Raw genomic sequence first — 10,279 nt, forward strand, 5'->3', positions numbered from 1 at the left:
TATATATATATATATTACAAATAATAAAAAAAAAAAAAAAGAAATATAAGATGAAAACTTAAACAAACAAACAAAAAAAAAAGTTGCCTTGGCAATTAACTAAAATAAATACATTTAAATTGAATCATTAAAATTACTACAAATAAATCTGAAATAAAAAAAAGCTAAATAGAAATATTTAAAAAAGGAAAAAAGCATATAAAATTAAACCTAAAGCTAATATTAAAATAAAATTTTTATCTCACTGTCAAAGTAAACATAAAAAGTGTATAAAGTGTGTTTTAAGAGAGTTTATTTTCTGAAAGTTCACAAGGCTGAACATTTCCATACTTGAAGAAACACCCATATGTAGCCTTAAATTATATAAGCACAACAATATTTCAGAAAACAATACCTCTACTTGAGTACGCACTCTCATAAATCCTTTAAATGGGTTTTTATGCTGTTGTATTGACTCGGTTATGCTGTTTACAGCATGAAGCCAGGAGGCCTTGGGAAGCCGCGACTCTGATAAGCGCAGAAAGAGAGAGATTTCCATCATTAGATTCTCAGAGATCGATGGCGCCTTCGCTCCAGTGGTTGCGGCTATAAAAAAGGCTCGCAAACAGAGCGGCGGTCGCATTAAAAGGCATTAGCAGCAAACAGTGGAGCACGAGCGGGGATTTATCCAGCTGCTTGTATTAGCATATGCTGTTAGCAGTTTGAGGCGTGATCGATGTGTAAGTGTGTGTGTGTGTGTTTGTGTGTATGCCAGATTTCAGATACTAATGCACTGCACACAATCACCTGAAATAAATGTGCACCTGTGCTCTCACCTGCTAAAGTGTGCATGCATTTTGCATTATTGCAGCCTGGATGCATATATGAAAGTGTGCATTCGGTCTGAAACATACGCTGCATTAAGTACATGAGTGTAACGCTTCCATCTAAGCAAGCTCAATTTTGTGCATCATGGCATTTCTGAAATGCGTCCGACTGCGATTCATAATGAAACACAAGTGTGTGTTGCTTTCAGAACGGTGCCAATCAATGAGCGGCTTCTCAGCATCATGTCTTTGGCCTCTCATCTAAGAACTCCATTTGCTGTGATCTTTTAAGCACACTTGATGAGGTGTGATGTGACGTGACCTGTGTGGCCCCTGCGCTCCAGAGAGACTGCATGAACACAGAGAGAAGGGCCCTTCAGTCTTTGCTGGACTCTGGGGCTTCAGCCAGACAGACAGAGTGATCATGGAAGTCACTTTCTGATTTATAATGACGGGGGTCAGCGGCAGAGAGTGTGAATGAGATGATTTTAGACTCTGAAGTGCCTGAACACACAGACAATCTGATCCCATATACACCATACAAACTTGACAAAGTTGCAATGAGAAATGATCAAAAATGAGAATACACTTAATAAGACAATGCATGCAAATTTACAGTAAAACACTGTTGTGTGTGTGTGTGCGCGCCTTAAATTTATGATGAAAGTAAAAGGCTCCAAATTACTAAATACAGCAAATAACTGAAATGCATTAATAAATAGTTTTTATTAATTTCTACAAGCTACCGATTTGTTTTGATGTTAAAAGTTATATACCTCAACATTAGCAATTAGATTATGTACTTGCATGAATAAGAAGTAACCAGATTAATAAATGGCGTAAAACAAAAAGAATCGGTAACACTACAGTAAAATAAGGTCTCATTAGTTGATGTTAGTTAATGCATTAACAAAACTTAAACAACGAGCAATACATTTGTTACAGTATTTATTAATCTTTGTTAACATTAGCTGAAAATACAACTATTCTTTGTTAGTTTATGTTAGCTCGGGTCACAAATGAGATCAACAGATACAAATTTTGATTTTAATAATGTATTAGTAAATGTTGCGATTATTAAAAGCTTTAGACATATTTTCATTGTTAGTTAATGTTAACCAATGTAGTTAACTAATGTTGATTAAACAATTTGGAGCTTTATTGAGGTGTTACCATTTGCATAAAATAATGTACATGTTGCATGGTGTTACACTATTACTATGCAAAGATATACTTTTCATACAGTAAATATTTCAGATGAACTCTTTATTGATTCTTTCCAAATAAACATGAATAAATGAGACATGCTTTAACAAAACACATGATTTCAATGACCAAATAATGCAACGCATAATAAATATTAATCAATATATGTACACGCCGGAAATTGTATAATTTGAAAGGCAGGAAGACCACAGTCACTTAGGACAATTCTGTATTATTAGATGTGTTTAATAACGTAAAACACACAATGAAAGCAGAAGACGCGTGTGACACACATGCAGCACATCTTATGCAGGTGTGAGCTTCAGGAAAAGCTCATCTCTACAACAAAAAGAAATGAAATCACTGAAGCTAGTAGCTCACTAACATTCCCCCCCACAGATTTCAACCCCTAAATACATTCACATCAGTATTCAAAAAGTTGCGGGAACAACAGTGACCAATGAGCTCCAATTCACACAGAGGAACTTACAGGCCCTAGTGTCTGCAACTTCAATGTGGATTGGTACTTCATAAACTTAAAGGCACATACTGCAAATTATACCGCAAGGTGTTAATTGTGGTCTATGGTGATCATTTGCACAATGCTCCTTTTCTCAGTAAGTATCACACTGACTGACTGCAAAAATGAGTGTCAGAAGCTTTCAACATTAAGTTGGTATTTGGGCAGCTAGCATAAAGGAACAGTTCACCCAATTAAAAATGCATTTAAAATTAAAGTCATTTTCTCTCATATCTCAATTGCATTCATCTGCATATTGATGCAAAACAATCTGTAATGGAAAAAACAAACAAACAAACAATACAGTTTAACATTTTTGATCTGCAAATATTAAATTTCCATCAGTTCCTCGCACAAAGCTATCAAATGACTTCAAAGGACATACTACTACTTGGGATAGAGTGCACAGGTCAACTTCCTTGCTGTGATGCTTTTTATCATTTTTGGAGCCCTTTCAATTTCATTATTCAGAAAGCGCACATCAGAGATCATATTAAACTGCACTTTTTGTTTTCCACAGCAGAACGAAGGTGAGTTAGGGTGAGTAAATAATGACAGCACTTTCCTTTTTGGGTGAACTGTCCCTTTAAGCTGTGATCATGTGACCATGCAGTACCACACTCAGCCAGTGGGGGCGCTACAGGACACACAGCACAACAGTGAAGCGGGTGGAGGCTCTTATACCTTGAAACTGAGAGGTTGGGAAGAGATTCTGAACAAGGTCCGACATTGTACCTGAGGCACAACAGACACCCACAGACAGAAATGATGAATGACAGACACCAACTCGATCAACCAATGAGCAGTGCTGGGGAGTTGAACTGCGCTAAAAAAAATCAGTGACGCTACGGTTTATCACTACGTTTTCAAACCTGCTATATAATATATACACCATGTTCTGCATTAAAAACCTCTGGTTTGAAAATCTAAAGGCGTCGGATTCAGATTTCAGACTAGATTTAAAATGAAATGTCATCAAAAAAGTCATTTTGCACATAAAGAAGTTCTACTCATATTTCACTTTAAGTCCCAACAGCATGCCAATTTATGAATTACGGTGGAAGCTAATAATTATTAGTCATAATTAAGACATAATTGTGAATTTTAATGGTCCAAATTCAGTTTGCTGGAATAATGATAAAGTTTGCAAGGTTTACAAGGAGACTTTGTGCAACTAAAATAACATTTCCCATTATTCTGTGCGATGGCACAAAATGATAAAATGCACAAATATATAATCAATTAGACATCAATTACACAAATGCACATCCTCATTATGCTGAATTAGTGCTTAAAAGCTCTTTATCATGAAGTCAAAAAGAGGAAAAGAAACATAAAATTGCCCAGCATATCCATTTTTTTGTTAGTAGTACATTAGTATTCAAGTTCAATACAGTCAACGCAATTGTTCTTTGTAACAGATGAATACTGCTTTAAATAAATTAACAACAAAAAAAAAGAAACCTTCACAGTCATCTAACTATTTGAAATTCTGAGTTACAAAGTATCTTTCCCCAACACTGCTGAGAGAGATGAAGATGGAGGGAAAATTTAAATGCTAATTTAAATGAAGGTCTGAAAATGAAACTGTCAGTGTGGTTACTGTTTTTTTACTTTAGCTTTAGGTATTTTAAACTTTAGGTTTAGTTAAAGTTAAAGTTAGTAAATTGCAACAAAAACTGGAAATTTACATACACATATATATATATATATAGCTAAATAGAAATATAAAAAAAGAATCAAAATAACAAAAGCACATAACAAAATTACTAAAACCTAAAGTATAATTCAAATGAAAACAAAAAAATATAAAAATAAAAGCGCATTCAAATAACACTAATGAATGCCCTTGTGTAGTAGGGTGTGTTTTGAGTCATACCAGGACATGTGATGGCTTGTGGGAAACTCAAACCCATTTCATACCCACACTGCACTTGTCAGGCTGATAATACTGAACATCACACTAAAGTCCTGCCAACTGGCTGCCTTCAAAACCCTGGAGGAGCTGCTGCAACCTCACAGGAACTCATATTACTGTCATCCTGCATCAATGAACCCACAAGGAGACGATTCCCTTTATTTACATTCTGATGAAGTGCATGAGCAGTAATGGTGGAAAGCATCCTGTAATGTTCCTTTTAATAGCAGGTGCATTAGGAGATCTTCAGGAGCAGCTCTGGCAGGTATTTGGGTGGACTGTCAGTTCATTAGTGGTCGGGAAAGCGGGGAAGAGGTACCCTGTGGCTCCAGGCCAGAGCTGCTACGACTTCCACTGTCTCTACTTGACAATTATCTCTCTGCATTTTGGGATCAAGTCATATTAGGACCCTAAGAAGTTTGTTAAACACCCTTCACGTTAATGAGACAGACCTGAAGCCTCCCCTCCACAGCTCTTAAAATACTCACAAACTTCCCACTTGTACTTTATATTTATAAACTCCACATGCACCCACCGGAGTGTTCAAAAACTCTGGTTTGAAATATCAAATGACTTCAAAGGACATACTACTACTTGGGATAGAGTGCACAGGTCAACTTCCTTGCTGTGATGCTTTTTATCATTTTTGGAGCCCTTTCAATTTCATTATTCAGAAAGCGCACATCAGAGATCATATTAAACTGCACTTTTTGTTTTCCACAGCAGAACGAAGGTGAGTTAGGGTGAGTAAATAATGACAGCACTTTCCTTTTTGGGTGAACTGTCCCTTTAAGCTGTGATCATGTGACCATGCAGTACCACACTCAGCCAGTGGGGGCGCTACAGGACACACAGCACAACAGTGAAGCGGGTGGAGGCTCTTATACCTTGAAACTGAGAGGTTGGGAAGAGATTCTGAACAAGGTCCGACATTGTACCTGAGGCACAACAGACACCCACAGACAGAAATGATGAATGACAGACACCAACTCAATGATCAACCAATGAGCAGTGCTGGGGAGTTGAACTGCGCTAAAAAAAATCAGTGACACTACGGTTTATCACTACGTTTTCAAACCTGCTATATAATATATACACCATGTTCTGCATTAAAAACCTCTGGTTTGAAAATCTAAAGGCGTCGGATTCAGATTTCAGACTAGATTTAAAATGAAATGTCATCAAAAAAGTCATTTTGCACATAAAGAAGTTCTACTCATATTTCACTTTAAGTCCCAACAGCATGCCAATTTATGAATTACGGTGGAAGCTAATAATTATTAGTCATAATTAAGACATAATTGTGAATTTTAATGGTCCAAATTCAGTTTGCTGGAATAATGATAAAGTTTGCAAGGTTTACAAGGAGACTTTGTGCAACTAAAATAACATTTCCCATTATTCTGTGCGATGGCACAAAATGATAAAATGCACAAATATATAATCAATTACACCTCTAATGCACATCCTCATTATGCTGAATTAGTGCTTAAAAGCTCTTTATCATGAAGTCAAAAAGAGGAAAAGAAACATAAAATTGCCCAGCATATCCATTTTTTTGTTAGTAGTACATTAGTATTCAAGTTCAATACAGTCAACGCAATTGTTCTTTGTAACAGATGAATACTGCTTTAAATAAATTAACAACAAAAAAAAAGAAACCTTCACAAATGATAAAATGCACAAATATATAATCAATTAGACATCAATTACACAAATGCACATCCTCATTATGCTGAATTAGTGCTTAAAAGCTCTTTATCATGAAGTCAAAAAGAGGAAAAGAAACATAAAATTGCCCAGCATATCCATTTTTTTGTTAGTAGTACATTAGTATTCAAGTTCAATACAGTCAACGCAATTGTTCTTTGTAACAGATGAATACTGCTTTAAATAAATTAACAACAAAAAAAAAGAAACCTTCACAGTCATCTAACTATTTGAAATTCTGAGTTACAAAGTATCTTTCCCCAACACTGCTGAGAGAGATGAAGATGGAGGGAAAATTTAAATGCTAATTTAAATGAAGGTCTGAAAATGAAACTGTCAGTGTGGTTACTGTTTTTTTACTTTAGCTTTAGGTATTTTAAACTTTAGGTTTAGTTAAAGTTAAAGTTAGTAAATTGCAACAAAAACTGGAAATTTACATACACATATATATATATATATAGCTAAATAGAAATATAAAAAAAGAATCAAAATAACAAAAGCACATAACAAAATTACTAAAACCTAAAGTATAATTCAAATGAAAACAAAAAAATATAAAAATAAAAGCGCATTCAAATAACACTAATGAATGCCCTTGTGTAGTAGGGTGTGTTTTGAGTCATACCAGGACATGTGATGGCTTGTGGGAAACTCAAACCCATTTCATACCCACACTGCACTTGTCAGGCTGATAATATTGAACATCACACTAAAGTCCTGCCAACTGGCTGCCTTCAAAACCCTGGAGGAGCTGCTGCAACCTCACAGGAACTCATATTACTGTCATCCTGCATCAATGAACCCACAAGGAGACGATTCCCTTTATTTACATTCTGATGAAGTGCATGAGCAGTAATGGTGGAAAGCATCCTGTAATGTTCCTTTTAATAGCAGGTGCATTAGGAGATCTTCAGGAGCAGCTCTGGCAGGTATTTGGGTGGACTGTCAGTTCATTAGTGGTCGGGAAAGCGGGGAAGAGGTACCCTGTGGCTCCAGGCCAGAGCTGCTACGACTTCCACTGTCTCTACTTGACAATTATCTCTCTGCATTTTGGGATCAAGTCATATTAGGACCCTAAGAAGTTTGTTAAACACCCTTCACGTTAATGAGACAGACCTGAAGCCTCCCCTCCACAGCTCTTAAAATACTCACAAACTTCCCACTTGTACTTTATATTTATAAACTCCACATGCACCCACCGGAGTGTTAAAAAACTCTGGTTTGAAAACCTGAAGGGGTCGGATGCAGATTTCAGATTTGATTTCAAACTCAATATAAGCTTTAAATAAGTTCTACACCCATTTTTCTTCAACTCCCCACAGCATGTCAATTAAAGAACCATAGCCAAAAACTCTGGTTTGAAAACCTGAAGGGGTCGGATGCAGATTTCAGATTTGATTTCAAACTCAATATAAGCTTAAAGAAGTTCTACACCCATTTTTCTTCAACTCCCCACAGCATGTCAATTAAAGAACCATAGCACAAGACATTGTTAGTAGTCATAATTAAGCTATAAATGTGAATTTTGACTATCCAATTGAAGTTTGTTGATGAAAAACTTCCCACATTCTGGGAACAGCAAAACATGATAAAATACTCACATAAAACTCACTATTTAGAATCAGTGCTTAAAAAGACATATATATATATGTGTGACCCATGCCGACAAAATAAGTATGAATGCGCACGGTCTAATATTGAGCTACAAATTTTACAAAATAAAAAATAATAATTGTATTTTTTACAAAAATGAGTTAATTAAGCCCTCTTCTAGTGATCCCAATGCTTCAAATAGTAATTAAACATCTAAAATTATTTTTATTTGTACGTTTTCTGAGAGGAGTACCTTTTTCTCTGCTCACTTCTGGACGACTGCTTGTTGTAGGATATATCGTTGCAAAGTGCAGCATTCCAGCTTTATAAATATTCATAGTGAATTCTGTATGACATGAGTCTGAACCAGTAAAATATGATTTTCAAACCCATGCTGATGAAAACAAAACGATTGCGCTGATATTTGTAAAGCGCGTGCATTTCCGAGAGCGCGCGATCTCCCTATAAAGTGCATTATTGCGAAATATGTCCTGGTGAGATTCACACAAACATAATCTGTTATGTCTTACATGAACGTTTAGTTAATGGTTGGGGGAAAATCTGATGTGTAACATTATATTAGATCCATGCATTACAGTAGGTCACAATATTGATCTTTCTCGATGTTAATCAAACATTAAAAGAAAAGATGGAATCATTCGCTATTCTTGATTAAACTACAGTTTATTTGCATCTTTGTATCTTATTTTTAATAACAAAGATAAAATAAAAACAGCTATATTGTGATTAATAATATAGTTATTATTATTAAGAAAAGAACTGGAGGAAAATATGCAAGGTTGCTCTGTGATTTTGTTTTGGAACCTTCAAACTTTTTGACTTTGCTGACTCTATTGCCTTCAAACGGCTGTAGCTCAGTCATTTTTTTGTCCGATTCCAACAAGTTATATATCATTTTGATATATTTTTAATGTAGAATGTGAAAATGAAGAGAACTCATTTTTGAAAATTTGCTCATTTCGACTCATTTCAGTGCATCCATTTTCCCCCAGACCAATATCACTTCAAATCACAATATAATTTCCAAACACTCATCACAGCGCAACTTTAACTCAGTAACCCCTTATTAACCATATTTTACGTCATGACTAGATCTTCTAGATTTTATTCATAAAAAATGTTTGCATCAACATTTGTGTTTAATTTTAATAATTTTAATTATAGTGCTTCTCCTATCTTCAACCATTGCTTAATACCCCTTAGTACCTACACTACCTATTAGATCCGGCAACAATCACTTTAAAAACATAAATAAATAAAACCATGAATAAGACCATGAAAACAAAGTAAACAAGCAAAGAGGGTATAATTCAGGTGCTCAGGAGTGAGATTTAGGAGGTGCTAAATAAGTCACAGTGAGATGCAAATCAAACCTCAGAAAACAAGAGATGCAGATGATGAGTTAGGAGAATATACGTCTCTTTACCTTTGCCTCCTGTGCCCTGGCCTCCAGGTTTATTGTACAGATAGATGTCATGATCGGGCAGCTCGCTGCTCAAATGGAAGTAATGCTAAGAGAGAACAAGAGCGAGAAACAAAGAACATGGATTTATGGAGGATGATCATTTAAAAAAAGTATGCATTTATTTATTTTATATCTTCATAATGACACCGATTTCAAGTAGGAATGCTTATTTTATGCTTATCTTATAACTTATTTTTCATAAGTTTCTGGTCTGGTTAGGATGACACTGGAAAAAAATTGTTAAAGGTTGACCCTTTTTTTACAATTCAAACAGTAAACTCTTTATCTGTGCCCGGTTCTAAATGACTAAATGTAGACAAGCTGGGATTGTAATCAGCTGTTCACAATGATTATTGTGCATTTTAAATTCTAATCACACACTGGCTTCCAAAAAATGGCATTTAAGTGACTACAGAGATGCAATGAAGTGTGTGTTTATGTCTTTCCTCCTGGTGCAGTAGTGCATTATGGAAGCTCTCTAAATGAACTCTCAGTGACCTGTTAAAGCGAACCGCACTCAGAGAGCATGAAAGTATAAACGCATTTGCAGAGCCCCGCTGCGTGGTGCTTCACTTCACACTCACATGGAAGTATAAATGGCTTACTGCAAACCAATTTGTTTCAATTTCAGAATTTTTGCGTAATCGCCAACATTTTGGGGCAGTGGATTTGATTAGACCATTTTAAAATGATTGGTGACAGTGATTAATTTAAGACAAAAATACATTTCTTTTGACAAATACAAAATTATGACACACACACACACACACACACACACACACACACACACACACACATATATATATCAGTCAGACGATTAATCAATCGCGATTAATTGCATCCAAAATAAAAGTTTTTGTTTATATAATGTGTGTGTACTGTGTATATTTATTATGTATATATAAATACACACATATGCATGTACATATAAGAAAAATGTTTTGTTTATATATAAACAAATATACATAACCATATAAACATTTATACATATATAAATGTTTATTTATATATTGTGTGTGTATGTGTGTGTGTGTGTGTGT

General features: G+C 35.2%; 1 protein-coding gene across 1 annotated transcript in view; it reads right to left on the bottom strand.

Moving 5' to 3' along the window:
• Positions 1-10,279, bottom strand: part of LOC107690821 (protein SZT2-like) — a 107,928-nt gene that overhangs the window by 46,090 nt on the left and 51,559 nt on the right. The window contains exon 52 of the mRNA XM_016489241.1: positions 9,201-9,285. Within this exon, the coding sequence (XP_016344727.1) occupies positions 9,201-9,285 (85 nt within the window). The remainder of the gene's footprint in view (positions 1-9,200; positions 9,286-10,279) is intronic.

The sequence above is a fragment of the Sinocyclocheilus anshuiensis genome, unplaced genomic scaffold (assembly GCF_001515605.1).
Source record: "Sinocyclocheilus anshuiensis isolate Anshui unplaced genomic scaffold, SAMN03320099.WGS_v1.1 scaffold1753, whole genome shotgun sequence".
NCBI lineage: Eukaryota > Metazoa > Chordata > Actinopteri > Cypriniformes > Cyprinidae > Sinocyclocheilus > Sinocyclocheilus anshuiensis.